Source organism: Thamnophis elegans, unplaced genomic scaffold (assembly GCF_009769535.1).
Source record: "Thamnophis elegans isolate rThaEle1 unplaced genomic scaffold, rThaEle1.pri scaffold_397_arrow_ctg1, whole genome shotgun sequence".
In the NCBI taxonomy this organism is placed as follows: Eukaryota; Metazoa; Chordata; class Lepidosauria; order Squamata; family Colubridae; genus Thamnophis; species Thamnophis elegans.
In genome coordinates, this window is record NW_022473869.1 from 1 (window position 1) to 21,190 (window position 21,190).

The 21,190-nt window shown below is 47.5% G+C and overlaps 1 protein-coding gene across 1 annotated transcript; it reads right to left on the reverse strand.

The window, feature by feature from the left end:
• Positions 1 to 905: 905 nt before the first annotated feature.
• Positions 906 to 19,661, reverse strand: LOC116523524 (hydroperoxide isomerase ALOXE3-like; the record flags this gene model as incomplete). The annotated part of the gene is made up of 10 exons (XM_032238637.1): positions 19,298 to 19,661; positions 16,912 to 16,996; positions 15,001 to 15,123; positions 12,797 to 12,900; positions 9,742 to 9,911; positions 8,510 to 8,653; positions 6,940 to 7,143; positions 5,489 to 5,575; positions 2,713 to 2,882; positions 906 to 1,027 (listed from the first exon to the last, which is right to left on the reverse strand). Coding segments are annotated over exons 1-10 (1,573 nt in total), but the record flags the coding sequence as incomplete, so codon positions are not given.
• Positions 19,662 to 21,190: the final 1,529 nt, after the last annotated feature.

Below are 21,190 nucleotides of genomic sequence, written 5' to 3' on the forward strand. Positions count from 1 at the left end.
CATCAAACATATATAACCAGGGTAGTACTCTACGGAAGTGTTCCTCAACACCAGTAAATTGAAGAGGTGTGGACCTCAACTCCCAGAATTCCCCAGCCGGATGGGGAATTCTGGGAGCTGGAAGTCCACATCTCTTCAAAGTTACCGAGGTTGAGGATCATTCATTGCTCCATGGGGTTCAAGTAACAACTGGAGGCCTACATCTGCTGGGTCGCCAACCCTGCAGTGACCAGTTCCTGAAGATCAAGGTAGATGAAAATCCACACCACACCATGTACAAAAGAGTTAATTCCCTTCCCTCTGAGGTGATAGCATGGAAATCTCACAACACGTGGGGACATAATGTCCTGTAACATCTCCATCGCTGAGAACTTCAGGCATAGTGGACCATATGTCCTGTTCTGAGACAAGTCCAACCAAGGGTTGGGTTTGTCCATGTAATTTCCACTTCTCTAGAAAACCAGGAATGTGGGTGGAAAGAAGGGAAGCACCGATCTCTGGTGGACCGACCACAAAGATAGTCAAGCCGAGGTCTTCTTCCTTTTCGCGGAAAGCACTAGGAGCATCAATACAAAACTCCGTATTGGCGACCAGGACTGGCATCCGGCCACGAAACCCTCTGCTTACCTCCATTCAGTTGCTCAGATTCCACCCCGTAAGGGATTATGGGATCGTTAAATGAGGATGAGGACCATCCACTTTCGATGGTGCACCTTCTTCCCAACAGTTCTTTGGTCGGTTCAGCAAAGGAACATTCCGGAAACCGGGTTCCAGAATGTTCCTTTGCGGAACCGACCAAAGAACTGTGAGGGAAACTGGTTTCCCTCTTATGGAGATTCAATCTTCGAGCTGAGGGATTCAGAGAGAAAGACCAAGGATGGTGAGGGCTGGTGAGCAAACGTTACCTGAAGATTCCCGACTCAAGAAAGCTTCCGTGAAGATCTCATGGATCCAGGCTTGGAGTTCGGGATCCTCTTTCACGGCGCCGTCGGATTTGTAGTAGAATTCAACAATGCCGGAGACAAATCTGAAATTGACAGGAGCAAAATAGGAGTTATTGGTTATTCGTGGCATCCGGTCCTCTCCATTCCTGGCAAATCGATGAAGGAAGAAATGGAGGGAGTGACCGATTTCATTTCCCTGGGCTCCAAGATCACCGCAGATGGGGACGGCAGCCAAGAAACCAAAAGATTTCTTGCCCCTGGGGAGGAAAGCGATGGGAAATCTAGACAGCGGACTAAAAAGCAGAGACATCACCCTGCCAACACAAGTGTATCTAGTCAAGGTTTATGGTTATTCCCAGTTGCCATGGATGGCTGTGAAGGTTGGACCATAAGGAAGGCTGAAGGCCAAAGAATGGAGGCCTTTGAACTCGGGTGCTGGAGAAGAAGATTCCTGCATTGAGTCCCTTGGACTGCAAGGCCATCCAATTGGTCAGTCCTAGAGGAGATCAACCCCGACTGCTCTTTAGAAGGCCAGATCCTGAAGAGGGAACTCAAAGACTTTGGCCACCTGAGGAGAAGGAAGAAGGACTCCCTGGAGAAGAGCCTCATGCTGGGAACGATGGAGGCCAAAAGAAGAAGGAGATGACATTGAAGGAGGGTGGCTGGATGGAGTCACTGAAGCAGCCGGCATGAACTTAAATGGACTTTGGGGGATGGGAAGGAAGGCCCTGGAGGAACGTGGTCCATGGGCCATGATGGGTCGGACACAACTTCACAACTAACAACAAATCACACAGGTCCTTGGAGTTATGACCGCAGCCCAGAAAACAGAAAATGGACAGATGTATCCACGCCACTTTGGACCTTGGAGGTGTCCAGCTACTGATCTTCTGAACTTGCAAAGAGAAGGGAGACCTCCCAGAGGAAGGGGAGGTCCACCAGACTCAACAATCCCGAAGGAGGCATCTGGCAGAGCGTTCCAAAAATTGAGAATTCGTGGAGAATCCTTCTTGACCCTAAATGTCTAATGGAGGTTCTTTTTTAAAAAAAATAAAGTTTTTTTGATTTTTTGTTCTCTATATATACATTCAAATAATTATTATTCTTTTTATTTTACATTCATAATTCTAATACATTTGTCATTCCGTTGATAGAATTGTAATATTCCATTCGGGTTGTTTCGTTTACCATCCCTCGCCTATTTTGACACCACCTTCTTCTCCTTTCCTTTTCTCCCTCCCTCCCTTCTCTCCTTCCTTCCTTCCTCCTTTCCCTTCCTTCTTCTCCTGGATTAGGATTAGGGGACTGGAGGCTAAAACATAGGAAGAACGGTTGCAGGAACTGGGGATGTCTAGTTTAATGAAATGAAGGCTTAGGGGAGACATTATAGCAGTCTTCCAATATCTCAGGGGTTGCCCCAAAGAAGAGGGAGTCAAGCTATTCTCCAAGGCACCTGAGGGCAGAACAAGAAGCAATGGGTGGAAACTAATCAAGGAGAGAAGCAACTTAGAACCGAGGAGGAATTTCCTGACAGTGAGAACAATGAATCAGTGGAACAGAAATTGTCTCCAGAAGTTGTGAATGCCCAAACACTGGAAGTCTTTAAGAAGATGTTGGATAGCCATTTGTCTGGAACGGTATAGGGTTTCCTGCCTAGACAGGGGGTTGGACTAGAAGACCTCCAAGGTCCCTTCCAACTCTGCTATCGTATTGTAAATAAAATATGAAGGGGGGGAAAAAAGAACACAGCTATCCAAAGTTCACTCACTTCTCGATGGCGGCCCAGATCTTCATCCCATCGTCCCGGTAGTAGAAGTTGGGTAAGGAGGAGACGCCTCTCTCTTCAAGATCATCGGGGAGGCAGAGGGAGGTGTAGTTGGAGACTTCCACCCCTTTGGCAAGTAGCTTCAGCATGCCATCCCGGCCCGTGGCTGAAGCCTGGAGAAAGGCAGATTTGAGGTCAACCCAGGTGCCACGTGTGAAGTGAATTCTCTGTTCTCACCGAGGCTTCCCAAGAGCAGGAAGTCCCAACAAAAACCCCTTTTTATGAATTGACTGTGAATTCTGCTCCTTCCCATCCAGCAAAGCCTTTCGAGGGAGGATTTACGGTCACAGACCTCATCTGGCTTGGAGATCGGCCAGGCCGAGAACTGCAGAACTTGGCCAGGAGTCTCGGAGAGTCCCGAATCAATGAAGCGAACTCCTGCAAGCTCCACTCCCCTTTCGCTCCTCTTTTATTCCCTGTGGGAGGGGCCATTCACCGTCCACCTGTGGCCTTATTCCCAAGTCGACCCCTGTTCTTTAGCTGTTCCCTTCGTCTGGCCACTCTGTGCATGCGCACACTGGGAACAGGCTCCAGCTGTTCTTCTGCCTCACCGACGTCTGACTCTGAAGGCAGCTGATAACTGGCCTACGGCTCTGGCCTGCTCTCTGCCTCCGACGCAGAGCCCTCATCAGAGCCTTCCCCAGACTCCAGGACTGGCCCATCTTCCTCCCCAACCTCCTCACTGTCCGAATCTGCTGGCCGTTGGCAGGCCACAACCTTCTCTTCCAGGAGATCCTGAGGTGGACTCATCAGTGGGGCCAGTTGACCTGGGAACGACCTCCTGAGTCCTCCTGTCCTCCCATGAGGAGCTCAAGATGGGATCCTTCAGCACTAGGGATAGAAACCCAAGGAACTCATCCATGGAGGAAGACGGAGGAGAACATCTGACCAGAGATTGGTGGTTGGTTTCCCAATGTGTCGTTCTAGAGTTCTGTGGAGATCTTCTAAATCGTCGGCTATGTCCTTGATCTGGGGGATCTCCAAACATGGCAGCTTTTCAGACGTGCGGACTTCAACTCCCAGAATTCCTCAGTCGGCTGGGGAATCCTGGGAGTCGAAGTCCACTAAGTTGCCAAGGTTGGAGATCCCTGCGTTAGAAAACCCAGCTCTCGTCTCCTTCTACATCACCAACTACTCTTAGTAGAGTTGAGTAGAGTTTTCTCTTTCTTTTCTTTTCTCTCTTCCTTCCCTCTCTACTTCCTTCCTTCCTCCTCTCCTTCCCCTTCTTTCTTCCCTCACCTCTCCCCTACTCTTACCCTCTCTCTTCCTTTTCCTACCCTCTCTCCTTCTCTTTTTCTCCCTTCATCCCTCCTCTCCTTCTCTTTCTCTCCCTTCCACCCTCCTCTACTTTCCCTTCCTTCTTCCCTCCCTTCTCTACTTCCTTCCTCCACTCCTTCTCCTTCCTTCTTCCCTTACCTCTTCCCTACTCCTTCTCTCTCTCTTCCCCTTCCTACCCTCTCTCCTTCTCTTTCTTTCCCTTCCGCCCTCCTCTCCTTACCTCTTTCTTCTTCCCTCCCTTCTCTACTTCCTTCCTCCACTCCTTCTCCTTCCTTCTTCCCTTACCTCTTCCCTACTCCTGCTCTCTCTCTTCCCCTTCCTAACCTCTCTCCTTCTCTTTTTCTCCCTTCCTCCCTCCTCTCCTTCTCTTTCTCTCCCTTCCACCCTTCCTCTACTTTCCCTTCCTTCTTCCCTCCCTTCTCTACTTCCTTCCTCCTCTCCTTCTCCTTCCTTCTTCCCTTACCTCTTCCCTACTCCTGCTCTCTCTCTTCCCCTTCCTACCCTCTCTCCTTCTCTTTCTTTCCCTTCCGCCCTCCTCTCCTTGCCTCTTTCTTCTTCCCTTGCCTCTCCTCCACTCTTCCTCTTCCCTTCCTACTATCTCTCCTTCTTTTTCTCTCCCTTCCATCCCCCTCCCCTTTCCCTTCCTTCTTCCCTTTCTCTACTTCCTTCCTCCTCTCCTTCTCCTTCCTTCTTCCCTTACCTCTCCCCTACTCTTACCCTCTCTCTTCCCCTTCCTACCCTCTCTCCTTCTCTTTTTCTCCCTCCCTCCCTCCTCTCCTTCTCTTTCTCTCCCTTCCAACCACCTTTCCTTATCTCTTTCTTCTTCCCTTACCTCTCCTCCACTCTTCCTCTTCCTTTACTACTATCTCTCCTTCTCTTTCTCTCTCTTCTTCCCTCCTCTCCTTCTCTTTCTCTCCCTTCCAACCACCTTTCCTTATCTCTTTCTTCTTCCCTTACCTCTCCTCCACTCTTCCTCTTCCTTTACTACTATCTCTCCTTCTCTTTCTCTCTCTTCTTCCCTCCTCTCCTTCTCTTTCTCTCCCTTCCAACCACCTTTCCTTATCTCTTTCTTCTTCCCTTACCTCTCCTCCACTCTTCCTCTTCCTTTACTACTATCTCTCCTTCTCTTTCTCTCCCTTCCATCCCCCTCTCCTTTCCCTTCCTTCTTCCCTCCTTTCTCTACTTCCTTTCTCCTCTCCTCTCCTTCCTTCTCCCCTCCCTTTATTTTTCTATTGTTATAGGTGTCTCTTTCAAATACTATATTCCGTATTTCAAACGGGCAAAATGAGACTCGGTAAAAGGAAAGGGTGATGGGTTTGACAGGATCGAGAAGGTGTGTGTGTGTGTGAAGTTGTGGTCTCTGGCTGAACATGTGAGGTAGGATGCGCAGGGCCAAACTTCCGGTTGTCAAAATGGCTCCCCATTTTGGAAGATTTCTTACCTTATCGAAGAGCCCACCGGGCTGGATGAGATCGGTCCGAGCAAGCGTATTAATATGGAGGGTGTAACGGGTATGGGGTATCAAGAGCTGAAATGAAGAAAAAAAGGGAAGGGAAGGGAAGGGAAGAGACGAGATGAGAAGAGAAGGACGAAGGGAGGGAGGAAGAAAGAAAGGAAGGAATGAAGGAAGGCAGAGACAGATAGAAGAGAGGAAGGAGGACAATAGAAAAAAAAAGAAGGAAAGAGATTAAAAAGAGGAAGGAAGGAAAGAAAAAGAAGAAAAGAAAGAAAGAAAAAAGAAAGAAAGAATGAAAGAAAGAAAGAAAGGAGGGAGGGAGGGAGGGAGGGAGGAAAATAGGAAAGAAGGAAGGAAGGAGAGAGAAGGGAGGGGAGGAAGAGAGGAAAATGGAGAAGAAGGAAGGGGGGAGGGAGGAAGGAAGGAGAGATAATTGGGAGGATGAGAGGAAGAAAAGAAAAGAAAAAGGAAAGAAAAAGAAAGAAAGAAAGAAAGAAAGGAGGAAGGGAGGAAAATAGGAAAGAAGGAGGGAAGAAAGGAGAAACAAAGAAGGGAGAGGAGGAAGAGAGGGAAATGGAGAAGAAGGAAGGAAGGTGGGAGGGAGTAAGGAAGGAGAGATAATTGGGAGGATGAGAGAAAGGGAAGAAAAGAAAAGAGAAAGAAAGAAAAAGAAAGAAAGAAAGAAAGAAAGAAAGAAAGAAAGGAGGAAGAGAGGGAGGGAGGGCGGAAATAGGAAAGAAGGAGGGAAGGAAGGAGAAACAGAGAAGGGAAGGGAGGAAGAGAGGAAAATGGAGGAGAAGGAAGGGAGCAAGGGAGGGAAGGAAGGAGAAACAGAGAAGGGAGGGGAGGAAGAGAGGAAAATGGAGAAGAAGGGAGTGAGGAGGGAAGAAGAAAAGAGAGAGATGGGAGCATGGGAAGAAAGGAGGAAAATAGAGAAGAAGGGAAGGTGGGAGGGAGGGAAGGAAAGAAGGAAGGAATAGACAAGAGGAAGGACAGAAGAGAAAGGACAAGAGGGAGGAAAGGAAATAGGAAGGAAGGGAGGGAAGAAGGAAGAGATACTGCTTAGACTTCACCATGGAATATTATTTGGGGGATTCTGGGAGTTTGAAGTTCCCCCTCTTAAAGGGGCCACGTTTAAAAAAACTGATCTAGACCCCCCCCTCCCAAACTATGTTTATAAGGTCAACCTAGCTGGGAGACCCCATCGTCCCCGGCTTCCCCAAATCCCCCATGTCATCTCCCCAGGTTGATCTCGAAGGCCACCAACCCATCTTCCGAAGCCAACCCAAGACATTAGCTCTCTCAACGTGTCTCTCCGTCCCCCAAAGATCTCTCTCCAGATGATCTCTGGGAGCCCCCCTCGACAGTCACCCAAGGGTCAAGACCCAGCACTGGGACACACGGACATCCCCCCGCCCTACTCTCCAGACAATTACCTTGTAAATAGGGTGACACATGGGGAGCTGCCGGAGGGTAGCCATGGCGTAGACCTCGCAGTGGAAATGGGCCTCCAGGAGGTGGGTGATGACTTCGTGGACGTGGAAGTTGGCCATTCGCACCCAGATCTTGGCTAAGGTCCAGTCCCATTTACGGTCGGTGGGCAGGAAGATGGGGCTCTCCATGCTGTGGGTCTGGCTCAGCTAGGAGACGGGAAGGAGAAAGCGGGTTTCAGCAGAAGCTCGGGCCTCCTTCGGCAGCTCCTTGGGCCCAAGCGGTTTCCAATGGCCTCTAGACAGAGAGCAAACCCTACCGCCTTCTACTACTGATGTTGTTACGTAGTTGGGTCATGAAATGGCTGCAAGGAAACAGTCACGCTCAGAGAGCACCAAGGACCCCACAGTCCTTAAGCATGGAACTCTGGGAGATGAAGTCCACCTACCTTAAACATGGGATTTTTTGAAGTCTACCTATGTTAAGCATGGAGTTCTAGGAGTGGAAGACCACCTATCTGGACCATGGGACTCTGGGAGTTGAAGTCCACCTATCTTAAGCATGGGATTCTGGGAGTTGAAGTCCACCTATCTTAAACATGGAATTTAAGTCTGCCTATCTTAAACATGGGGTTCTGGGAATTAGGTCCACCTATCTTAAGCATGGGATTCTGGGAGTTGAAGTCCACCTATCTTAAACATGGATTTTTTTGAAGTCTATCTATGTTAAGCATGGAGTTCTAGGAGTTGAGGTCCACCTATCTTAAACATGGAATTTAAGTCCACCTATCTTAATCATGGGGTTCTGGGAATTAGGTCCACCTATCTTAAGCATGGGATTCTGGGAGTTGAAGTCCACCTATCTTAAACATGGAATTTAACTCCACCTATCTTAAACATGAGGTTCTGGGAATTAGGTCCACCTATCTTAAGCATGGGATTCTGGGAGTTGAAGTCCACCTATCTTAAACATGGAATTTAACTCCACCTATCTTAAACATGAGGTTCTGGGAATTAGGTCCACCTATCTTAAGCATGGGATTCTGGGAGTTGAAGTCCACCTATCTTAAGCATGGGATTCTGGGAGTTGAAGTCCACCTATCTTAAACAAGGAATTTTTTTGAAGTCTACCTATGTTAAGCATGGAATTCTAGGAGTTGAAGTCCACCTATCTGGACCATGGGACTCTGGGAGTTGAAGTCCACCTATCTTAAACATGGAATTTAAGTCCCCCTATCTTAAACATGGGATTCTGGGTGTTGAAGTCCACCTATCTGGACCATGGGACTCTGGGAGTTGAAGTCCACCTATCTTAAATATGGAATTTAAGTCCACCTATCTTAAACATGGGATTCTGGGAATTAGGTCCACCTATCTTAAGCATGGGACTCTGGGAGTTGAAGTCCACCTATCTTAAACATGGGATTCTGGGAATTAGGTCCACCTAATCTTAAGCATGGGACTCTGGGAGTTGAAGTTCACCTATTTTAATCATGGGGTTCTGGGAGTTGAAGTCCACCTATCTCTACCCATCTTTGAGGGACCAAGCGTGACAAACACTGATCAACACTGTTACCTGGATAGCTATCGGCATCATCTGTTGCTCCGAATTGAGGTGCAACAGGCAAATTGGGGCTGCGAGATACTGGTGCTTCCCGTTCAGTTTGGAGGTCGGGATGTCCTCCAGGATCTTGTAGTCAGCAATGAAGAGGTTCCCCTTCTGGGTAGGAGAGAAAGAGATGAAGGAAGATGGGTGTGAATTCAACATAGGTCTCCAATTCTGGAAAACCCAGATTTCCCACTTGGGACCTGAAGGATTCAGGTCTTCTTCTCTTCGCAACCATCAGAGGAGACTGATCCAGTGTTGTTCCCATTTTAGAAAGTGGGAATAGCACTGAAGAACGTGTGTTTAGCTTCTACCATGCAAGAAGAATGTGTTTTGGCTTCTACCATGCAGGAAGAACGTATATTTGGCTTCTACCATGCAAAAAGAACGTGTATTTGGCTTCTACCATGCAGGAAGAATGTGTTTTGGCTTCTACCATGCAGGAAGAATGTGTTTTGGCTTCTACCATGCAGGAAGAACGTATATTTGGCTTCTACCATGCAGGAAGAACGTATATTTGGCTTCTACCATGCAGGAAGAACATGTATTTGGCTTCTACCATGCAGGAAGAACGTGTATTTGGCTTCTACCATGCAAGAAGAATGTGTTTTGGCTTCTACCATGCAGGAAGAATGTGTTTTGGCTTCTACCATGCAGGAAAAATGTGTCTTGGCTCCTACCATGCAGGAAGAATGTGTATTTGGCTTCTACCATGCAGGAAGAATGTGTTTTGGCTTCTACCATGCAGGAAGAATGTGTATTTGGCTTCTACCATGCAGGAAGAATGTGTATTTGGCTTCTACCATGCAGGAAGAACGTGTATTTGGTTTCTACCGTGCAAGAAGAATGTGTTTTGGCTTCTACCATGCAGGAAGAACGTGTATTTGGCTTCTACCATGCAGGAAGAACGTGTATTTGGTTTCTACCATGCAAGGAGAAACAGAAAAGCGAGGATGGGAGGAAGAGAGTAAAATGGAGAAGAAGGAAGAGAGAGATACTGCTTAGACTTAATCTGTTATTCTTCTTCTATTCAGAATTTATGGCCGCTTCATCACTAGAAGCTTTCAAGAAGAGTCTGGACTGCCCTCTGTCGGAAATGGGCGGGAGTCGCGGGGTTGGGCTAGATGGCCTCCAGGGTCCCTTCCAGCTCTCTCCCTCTGTCATCTGCTAAATAGAGATTCCTGGGGTCTCCCGAAAGTTACCTTCAGTTCTTCTTCAAGAGTGGACTTCCCCAAGCTTCCAGACACCATCTCGTCCGTCACCGGGAGGTTCGGGGGGATCTTGGTGCATTTCCGGAGCAGGACGGGGTTGACCCCGTTGAGGAACTGGTACCCGAAGAAGTCATCATCCATCCAGTGGTCCATGACGTACTCTGGATTTACAGAAAGGCTTCTGAGAGAAGGCTGAGAGGGCCTCTTTGCTACGGCTAAACACGGAGGCATTTCAGAAGGGAAGAAAGGGAAGGGAAGGGTAGGACAGGAGACAACACGGTGATCACACCTCCAGGGTGCACAGCAGGCATGACATCCTCTTACTTTGGCTACCGGATCGGAACTGGGAGCGTGGGGCTTCTGTGCATGCGCAGAGCGCCTGTGATGAGGTCTGGGCAGGTGGGAGGAGTCTCCTACCACCGACACGACCAGTTCATCCATCCATCCATCAATCTATCTCTCCATTCATTCATCCATCCATCCACCCACCCATCATCTTTATATCTCTCTCCATTAATCATATATCCTTCTCATCTCTCTATCCATCCATCCATCAATCTATTTATCTCTCCATCCACCCATCCACCCACAAACCCATCATCTTTATATATCTCTATCCACCCATCATCTCTCTCTCTCTCTTCTCTATCCATCCATCAATCTATTTATTTCTCCATCCATCCACCCACCCACCCATCATCTTTATATATCTCCATCCACCCATCATATCTTTCTCTCTCTCTCTCCATCCATCCATCCATCCATCCATCCATCAATCTATCTATCTATCCATCCCTCCATCATAACACTCTCTCTATCTCTCTATCCATCTATCCATCCATCAATCTATCAATCTATTTATCTCTCCATCCATCCATCCATCAATCTATCTATCCATCCATCCATCCAACCATCTACCAAATCTGTAAATCTGGCAGGGGGGGGGTGGATATTCTTGTAATATCCAAAGGGAATAAAAAATATCCAAGCGTCCTTTTCATGTTTTCCTTCCAGAAATAATTTATTGTATTGATTTATCAGAGTTCTATCCCACCCACAACACAATTGAACAAGTGATGTAGTGAGTGAGAGAGAGAGAGAAACATAAACTAAAGGACAATATTGGGGCATTTGGGGATTTAGGAGAAAAGGAGAACAATGGAAAAGGAGAACAATTGAAAGCACGATGGAAGTGCATAAAAGTATAGACGGAGGAGTGGAGGAGAAACAATTGTCTTCCTCTCTTTCTTTTCTTTTCTATTCTGCAGGAATCATTCCAGAAGGCTAAATAAATATTGGGACTAGAGGAGGAGGAAAAACCATTTGTCTCTCTCTCTTGTTTATAGCTATTTATCATCCATCCATCCATCCATCCATCCTCTCTCTCTCCCTCCCTCCTTCCCCCCCTCTCTCTATCTATCTATCTATCTCTCTGTCTCTCTCTGTCTCTCTTTCTCTCTGTGTGTGTGTGATATATCTATCTATCATTTATCTATCTTTCTATATCTATCATATCTCTCTCTTGTATATCTACCTGCCTGCCTGCCTGCCTGCCTGCCTGCCTGCCTGCCTGCCTGCCTGCCTGCCTGCCTATCTATCTATCTATCTATCTATCTATCTATCTATCTATCTATCTATCTATCTATATCTATCTAATCATCTATCTAATCATCTCTCTCTCTCTCTCTCTCTCTCTCTCTCTCTCTCTCTCTCTATCTCTCTATCTATCTATCTATCTAATGATCTATCTAATCATATATCTCTCTCTCTATCTATCTATCTATCTATCTCTATCTATCTATCTATCTATCTATCTAATCATCTATCTAATCATCTCTCTCTCTCTCTCTCTCTCTCTATCTATCTATCTATCTATCTATATCTATCTATCTAATCATCTATCTAATCATCTCTCTCTCTCTCTCTCTCTCTCTCTCTCTATCTATCTATCTAATGATCTATCTAATCATATATCTCTCTCTCTATCTATCTATCTATCTATCTATATCTATCTATCTATCTATCTATCTATCTATCTATCTAATCATCTATCTAATCATCTCTCTCTCTCTCTCTATCTATCTATCTATCTATCTATCTATCTATCTATATCTATCTATCTAATCATCTATCTAATCATCTCTCTCTCTCTCTCTCTCTCTCTATCTATCTATCTATCTATCTATCTAATGATCTATCTAATCATATATATCTCTCTCTATCTATCTATCTATCTATCTCTATCTATCTATCTATCTATCTAATCATCTATCTAATCATATCTATCTATCTATCTATCTATCTATCTATCTATCTATCTATCTATCTATCTAATGATCTATCTAATCATATATCTCTCTCTCTCTATCTATCTATCTATCTATCTATCTATCTCTATCTATCTATCTATCTATCTATCTAATCATCTATCTAATCATCTCTCTCTCTCTCTCTCTCTCTCTCTCTCTCTCTATCTATCTAATGATCTATCTAATCATATATATCTCTCTCTATCTATCTATCTATCTCTATCTATCTATCTATCTATCTATCTATCTATCTATCTATCTATCTATCTATATCATCTCTATATCTATCGCTCCTTCTCCCTCCCACCCTCCATCCATCCCTCCATCCCTCTATCCATCTATCTCTGTCTGTCTGCCTGTCTATATCTGTCTATCTATCATTTATCTATCTTTTTATCATCTCTATCTATCATATCTCTCTCATATATCTACATACATACATACATACATACATGCATGCATGCATACATACATACATACATACATACATATATATATATATAAAATATCTCTATCTATCTATCTATCTATCTATCATCTATCATCTATCTATCTATCTATCATCTATCTATCTATCTATTGTATCTCTCCCTCCCTCCCTCTCTCCCTCCGCTATCTCTCCATACTGTCTGTCTGTCTGTCTGTCTGTCTGTCTGTCTATCATGGCTCCCTCCATCTGTCTCCCATCTGTTCCTGGACTGCTTGGCCAAAGGAGCGGGGGGGGGGGGAAGACCCACCTGTGACGGGAGTTTTGTGAAACCAAAAGATTTTGCGGAGATCATCCAGACTCTCCCAGGATTCCACCAGGTTCGAGAAGCCCTTCAGCCTCAGTTCAATCTCCCTGCGAGGAAGGACAGGGTCAAAGGTCAGCTGGCAGCAAGGATTGTTGGAGTTGATGTCCGCATGCCTTCCAAGTTGCTAAGGCCGAACGTCACCACGCCGGCCCTCCCTTGAACTGTCACCTTATATTATTATTATTTCATTGAAATGACAGTTTTCCTTCGAGGTGGTGAGAAATTCCCTTCGTGATCTTGGTTTCTGAACCCGGGCCCTTGGCGGCGGGTCAGACTAGATGCCCTCAAGGTGCATCTCCCAATCAGGACCCACATATGAGTTTCCCACATATGTTTTATCCTCTCTGTTTTACGTGGAGAATGCTGACATTCTAGAATAATTAACCAGAGGAACGGCCTGCCACTAGAAGTTGCGGGAACGCTGATAACTGGAGGTGTTTTTTTTTTAAGATTAAAAAACTAGACAGCCATTTGTCTGGAAGGCTCTTGGCTCTCCTTCTGGAGCAGAGGGTTGGTCTAGATGACCTCCAGGGTCCCTTCCAGCGCCCTCCATCTGAAGCTAAAAACCCGGATTCCTGACCTGTAACGTCCTGTAGGAAGTTTTTTAAAAAAAAACCCATCCTTCTCCTAGAAAAAACAAAATATCCTGGGAAATATGGAAAAGGATAAGATATATGGATAAGAAATTGAGGAACACGGGTTTTTTTTAGGTACTGTATTTTTCGGAGTATAAGACGCACCGGAGTATAAGATGCACCAAGGTTTTGAAGAGGCAAATTAATTAGAATGAATGTAAGAGGTGTTGCTATTTTAAACCGTTTTCTTTCGTTATGTGTTCGTTACGTATCTTTTTTCTCTCTCTCTCTTTATTTTTGTAAGCCGCCCGGAGTCCTTCGGAATTGGGCGGCATATAAATGTGGTTAATTAAATGTGGTTAATTAAATTAAAAAGAAAAAGGTTTTGTGCTCTGCAGACCTCCCAAAATGGCCGGAGGGGTTTCGGGGGGCCAAAAATGCTGCGTTCAGTGTATAAGACCCACCCAGATTTTCCGCCTCTTTTCTGAGGGGAAAAGGTGCGTCTTCTACACCGAGAAGTACGGTAGGAAACAGACTCACTCTTAATAGCCGCCACCTTTGTGTCAATGGGCCCTTCAAGGGCCTGAGCCAGTCTATTCTACATAACATAACATCCCACCAGAGGTGGGTTCCTACCGGTTCGCACCAGTTCGGTAGTTTCTAAATGTGAATCTTTGCTATTAAGTGAGGAACACGGTTGTTAAGTGAATCGGGCTTCCCCCGTTGACTTGGTCCGTCAGAAGGTCGCAAAAGGGGACCATGGGGAGATGTCATCAATACGATCTTGTTGCCACATGCCTGAATTTCATTCTACGTAACCAGGGGTATCGTGGCAACGGTCTTAAGTGTGAGGAAGGATCCTAAGTCTCTTTTTTCAAGGCCATTGCAACTTCTAACCGTCACTGAGGCCGTGGTTGTAAGTCCAGGACGAACGCTAATGTTCAATTTACCCCTGTTTTTGGATACTTTCTGCGGATCATCCAATCGCAATAATTCTGGGTTATTGGCGCGGATTTGGCTGGAACAGAGAACGCAGAGAAAGCATGATTTCTGTCAACTTTGATTCGTGGTTAAGACCGTCGCAGACATACGCCGCTCGGTCTGTCGAATCAGGGTTTTGCAACAATTTTGAGATGGGTGGATTCAGAGGTGGGTTCCTACCGGTTCGCACCGGTTCGGCAGAACTGGTTCGCGCCGGTTCGGCAGAACTGGTTCGCGCCGGTTCGGCAGAACTGGTTCGCGCCGGTTCGGCAGAACTGGTTCGTGCCGGTTCGGTAGAACCGGTTCGTCGAATCTACCGAACCTGTTAGAAGAGGTCCCACCAGTGGACCCGGAAAGCAGGCCACACCTACAGAAGAGGTTCCAAATTTTTTTTGAAACCCACCATTGCTTCCCACCCTTCTGCTCCAGGGCGATGGGATTAAGGCATGGCAACCAATCAGAAGACAAGCTCAAGCCGTGGGATCCTGTCCGCCATTAAACCATCTTCCCCAACAGCCTCCCGTGATTCCGACGTCTTTTTCTCCCCCAGTTGGCATCGAGCCCAGAACCTCCAACCGTCCGTTTACTCACGATTTGAGAGTTCGGACGGCAAAGACGGTGGTTTTGCTGAGGGAATACTTAGAATTCGAGTGCAGGTCCTCCGTGGTGTGGGCGTCGACGCACCTCGGCCAGCCCGGGGCGTACTTCTTCCAGCTGTGGCGAGAAACATCCAGACGCAAAGATGGTTGTTGTTTTTTAACCGACAAACACACACAACCCACACAAAGCACAGACAAAAGAGACTAGAGAACTCCTGGCTACAGGATACAAGAGGAGCGAAGGTTCTTGTTGGAGGTGAATCGAGCGTCTCGTTCTTCCCCAACCCGCACACTTTTTGTGTGTTAATGTTGGTGCTCAGCTACAGTTGTGAGTTCACCATTCCCCTTTGTGAACAGACACACAAACACACAAGCAGGAAGACACACATCCACACAGACAAACAGGCGCACACAGAAATATACAGACTCAGAGAGAGAGGCCCACAAACACACACAGAGAGAAGCATCGACACATACAAATAAGCACACACAAAGACACACAGGCATACAGGGCCACAGATGCAAACACACAAACAAACAAAAAGACCCACACAAAAACACACTGACCCACAAACACACCTACAGGCCCAGATACAGACCCACAAACCGACACACACAAACCCACACAAAACCACAGACAGACCCACAAACACAGTCATACAGATACAGACCCACAAACACACACACACAAACCCACACAAACCCACAAAGAGACATACACAAACATACACACACAGAGAGAAGCATCGACACATCGACAAATAAGCACACACAAAGACACAGATATACAGAGACAGACAAACAAACGCACAGACCCACACAAAAACACACAGACCCACAAACACACCTATAGGCCCAGATACAGACCCACACAAACAAATACACAAGAGACACACACAAACAAATACACAAACACACACACAGACCCACACAAAACAGACAGATCCACAGATGCAGATACAGACCCACAAACACACCTACAGACCCAGATACAGTTACCCAAACACACACACACACAAACCCACAAACAGACCCACACAGACAGACATACAAATACAGATACACAAACACACACTCAGAAGACCCACACAAAAAGACGTAGGACCACAGATACAGACCCACAAATACACCTACAGACCCAGATACAGTTACACACACACACACACACACAAACCCACAAACAGACCCACACAGACAGACAGATACAGATACACACATTCAGAAGACCCACACAAAAAGACGTAGGCCCACAGATACAGTCCCACAAACACACCTACAGACCCAGATACAGTTACACACACACACACACACACACACACAAACCCACAAACAGACCCACACAGAGAGACATACAGATACAGACACACAAACACACCTACAGACCCAGATACAGGCACACAAAACACGCACGCACAAACCCACGGCAAACACACAGGTGCAGACGCACAAAAACGCACACACAGACCCACACAAACAGATGCACACCCACACCGACATGCAGATACAGACACACAAACACGCACAGACACAAATGCAACCCCCCTACCCACCCACCCCACCATTCTGTCCGCTCACGCTTGTGCAAAGATCATCCAGGCGGAGGAGGAGAGCCAGGGTTGTTGTCTGTGTGTATTTGTGTGTGTGTGTGTGTGTGTGTGTGTGTATCTCCTAATCCAGCCTCCAAGGGCAGGGGGGGGGAATTGAATTGGAAGCCCTCGGCATGCTCCCTGCATGTAGAAACCTAGCAGTTGAGGCCAGTGAGTAGCAACTCCTCCTCCCCTCCTCAGAATCCCACTTTCGCGGTGCTTCTTCCGAGCCCTCGACTTTTGGGGTTCAGGGGGGGCAGGTTTTTTTGGGGATGGTCCCACAGAGAGAAGGGGCGAGGGGGGGTCGCCTTGCTCACCAGTAGCTCTCCTGCCGATTGGCCAGCTCTTTCTTGCGATGCTGCAGCAGGGCGGGGTTCCCCGTATCGTCTTCCACCGTTTTGGCTGCGGGAAAAGCGACCCGAAAGCCGGTTGAGGGTGGGGGGTCAGAGTGGAGAAGCTGCCCCCCTCCCCACGCAAAACAGGGGGTGCCTTCCTGCCCATGGGTCCCAGCCTCATGAACCGAGGCGGCTGTGGAGTGCTGGAAACTCTTCGCATGCTCAGAGGCACCGTTTCACCAGTTTGCTAAATCCCGGATTTTTTTATCCCGCGCATCTCCGGCCTGACCCTCCGGAGGTACTGGGTATAGCCATAATCCCCAGCCAGCAAGGGCGCTGGGGAGGCTGGTTATTGCAATCCCATGCATCTGGGGGGGCTTCATCGGATGCTTTTTCCTCCTCCCATTTTCCCCACGACGACAACCCTGCGAGGCGGGTTGGGCTGAGAGGCCCAAAGTCACCTGGCAGGCTTTCGTGACTAAGGTGGGACTAGAACTCACCATCTCCGGGTGATTGGCCCAGACTTGCCCAGCTGGCTTTCATGCCTAAGGTGGAACTAGAACTCCCTGCCTCCTAGCGATTGGCTAAAGTCACACAGCCGGTTTCCATGCCTAAGGTCAAACTAGAACTCACTATCGCCTGGTGGCTGGCCCAGACTTGCCCAGCTGGCTTTCATACCTAAGGTGGAACTAGAACTCCCTGTCTCCTAGTGATTGGCTAAAGTCACACAGCCGGCTTCCATGCCTAAGGTCAAACTAGACCTCACTATCGCCTGGTGGCTGGCCCAGAATCGCCCAGCTGGCTTTCATGCCTAAAGCAGAACTAGAACTCCCCATCTCCTGGTGATTGGCCCAAATTTACCTATCCAGATTTTATAGCTAAGGCGGAACTAGAATTCACCCTCTCCCGGTGAATGGCCCAAAGTCATTTAGCTGGCTTTTATGGCTAAGTTCCGAACTAGAACTCCCCGTCTCCTGGTGATTGGCCCAAATTTACCTATCCGGCTTTTATAGCTAAGGCGGAACTAGAATTCACCCTCTCCCGGTGATTGGCCCAAAGTCATTTAGCTGGCTTTTATGGCTAAGTTCCGCACTAGAACTCCCCGTCTCCTGGTGATTGGCCCAAATTTACCTATCCGGCTTTTATAGCTAAGGCGGAACTAGAATTCACCCTCTCCCGGTGATTGGCCCAAAGTCATTTAGCTGGCTTTTATGGCTAAGTTCCGAACTAGAACTCCCCGTCTCCTGGTGATTGGCCCAAATTTACCTATCTGGCTTTTATAGCTAAGGCGGAACTAGAATTCACCCTCTCCCGGTGATTGGCCCAAAGTCATTTAGCTGGCTTTTATGGCTAAGTTCCGAACTAGAACTCCCCGTCTCCTGGTGATTGGCCCAAATTTACCTATCTGGCTTTTATAGCTAAGGCGGAACTAGAATTCACCCTCTCCCGGTGATTGGCCCAAAGTCATTTAGCTGGCTTTTATGGCTAAGTTCCGCACTACAACTCCCCGTCTCCTGGTGATTGGCCCAAATTTACCTATCCGGCTTTTATAGCTAAGGTGGAACTAGAATTCACCCTCTCCCGGTGAATGGCCCAAAGTCATTTAGCTGGCTTTTATGGCTAAGTTCCGAACTAGAACTCCCCGTCTCCTGGTGATTGGCCCAAATTTACCTATCCGGCTTTTATAGCTAAGGCGGAACTAGAATTCACCCTCTCCCGGTGAATGGCCCAAAGTCATTTAGCTGGCTTTTATGGCTAAGTTCCGAACTAGAACTCCCCGTCTCCTGGTGATTGGCCCAAATTTACCTATCTGGCTTTTATAGCTAAGGTGGAACTAGAATTCACCCTCTCCCGGTGAATGGCCCAAAGTCATTTAGCTGGCTTTTATGGCTAAGTTCCGAACTAGAACTCCCCGTCTCCTGGTGATTGGCCCAAATTTACCTATCCGGCTTTTATAGCTAAGGCGGAACTAGAATTCACCCTCTCCCGGTGAATGGCCCAAAGTCATTTAGCTGGCTTTTATGGCTAAGTTCCGAACTAGAACTCCCCGTCTCCTGGTGATTGGCCCAAATTTACCTATCCGGCTTTTATAGCTAAGGCGGAACTAGAATTCACCCTCTCCTGGTGATTGGCCCAAAGTCATTTAGCTGGCTTTTATGGCTAAGTTCCGAACTAGAACTCCCCGTCTCCTGGGGTCGAGGCGAGCACCTTAACCCCCTAGGCCATGCCTTCTTCAGCCGTATCTTGAAGACCCCTCTGTAGAGCGACCGACCCACCCACCCCAACCAGGTCTGGGGGACGAAGGGCCGGCTCCCCTCCCTCCCAGGTGCGCGTGGGGGAGGGGAGGAGGGGTCGAAAAGGGTCCTACCTGTCCCTTCGCGCAGGGTGAGGGAACAGTAGCCCTCCAGCCACTGGTAGGAGGGGAAGTGGTAGGTCTCGCCGTGGGGCGCCTTCACCGTGACGTAACTACAGAACCAATTGTCCTTAGGGAAGAACAGGTAGGGCTCCTTGTGAAGGCGGATCAGCACGATGGGTCCCAGATCCTGCTCGCAGGGCACGTCGTATTCGTCCACCTGCAGGCCAAAAAACAAACCCCAGGTGAGACCAAGACTGAATCGACAGGTGATCCGTCTCTGGAACGAAGGAGGAAATTTCCGGGATGGGATGGAAGGACCGTTAGCCGGTGGAACAGCTGGCCACCAGAAGCTTGTGGGGGAGGGAGGGGGCTCCATCGCTGGAGGGTTTGGAGGAGAGATTAGACAGCCCATTGGTCCGAAATGGCTGTGGGGGGGGGGGGGTCTCCTGCTTGAAGCAGGGGGGGGTGTTGGACTAGAAGACCTCTGAGGTCGCTTCCAGCTCTATTCTGATTGTAAGGTTTCTGGCTGTTGGTGCAAGGCTGATGGGAAAAGACTGTGTGTGTGAGAGAGAGAGAGGGAGGGAGGGAGGGAGAGAGAGGGAGAGGGAGAGGGAGAGAGAGAGAGAGAGAGAGAGAGAGAGAGAGAGAGAGAGAGAGAGAGAGAGAAGCTGGGCTTTTAAGGCATTTCGGCTTCTCTGCTCTACACTTACAACATTGCCAATACAACAATGGGTCACTATAGTGAGGTGAGCCCTCTCTGTAGGAAGTACCTGGCTGCTCCTTCCTTCCTTCCTTCCTTCCTTCCTTCCTTCCTTCCTTCCTTCCTTCCTTCCTTCCTTCCTTCCTTCCTTCCTTCCTATTTCCTTTCCTCCCACTTGTCCTTTCTGTTCTGTCCTTCCTCTGGTCTAGTGCTTCCTTCCTTCCCCCTTCTTTCCTCTGTGATTCATTCCTCTTCCTCTCTCCCTCCCTCCTTCCTTTCTTTCCCCCTTCCTTCCTTCCTATTTCCTTTCCTCCCTCTTGTCCTTCCCCTTGTTTATTCCTTCCTCCCCCTTCCTTCCTCTCTGATTCCTTCCTTCTTCCTCTCCCTCCCTCCCCCTCCCTCCCTTCCTATTTCCTTTCTTCCCTTTGTCCTTCCTCTTGTCTATTCCTTCCTTCTCCTTCCTTTCTCCCTCTCTGATTCATTCCTCCTTCCTCTCCCTCCCTCCCTTCTTCCTCCCTTCCTTCACTCCTTCCACCCTCCCTCCCTGATGCATTCCTCCCTCCCTCCTCCCATCCTTTGTCTCTCCCTTCCTCTCGGATTCATTCCTCCTCCCTCCTTCCTTTGCCATTTCCAGGGCTGGCGAAAGATCACCCACCCCTTGGCCATGAAGGGGGGACTAGAACTCCCAAACCCCCCACTGCCTAGCCTGCGACCTTCATCACTACCACACACGACCTCCCTGCGCCTTCTATAGAACAACAAAGAGGGTTGCACGGAACCGACCCAGTCTGACTATATCGCTATATCTATCTATCTATCTATCTATATATATATATATATATATGTATGTATGTATGTATGTATGTATGTATGTATGTATCTATCTATCTATCTATCTATCTATCTATCTATCTATCTATCTATCTATCAATCATCTATCTATCTATCTATCTATCTCTATCTATCTATCTATCTTTCATCTTTTTTCATATTCTATCATTATCTACCTATCTATCTTTCTATCTATCATCTATCTATCTATCTATCTATCTATCTATCTATCTATCTATCTATCTATCTCTATCTATCTCTATCTATCTCTATCTATCTCTATCTATCATCTATCTATCTCTATCTATGTATCTATCTATATCTATATCTATGTATCTATCTATATCTATGTATCTATCTCTATCTATCTATCG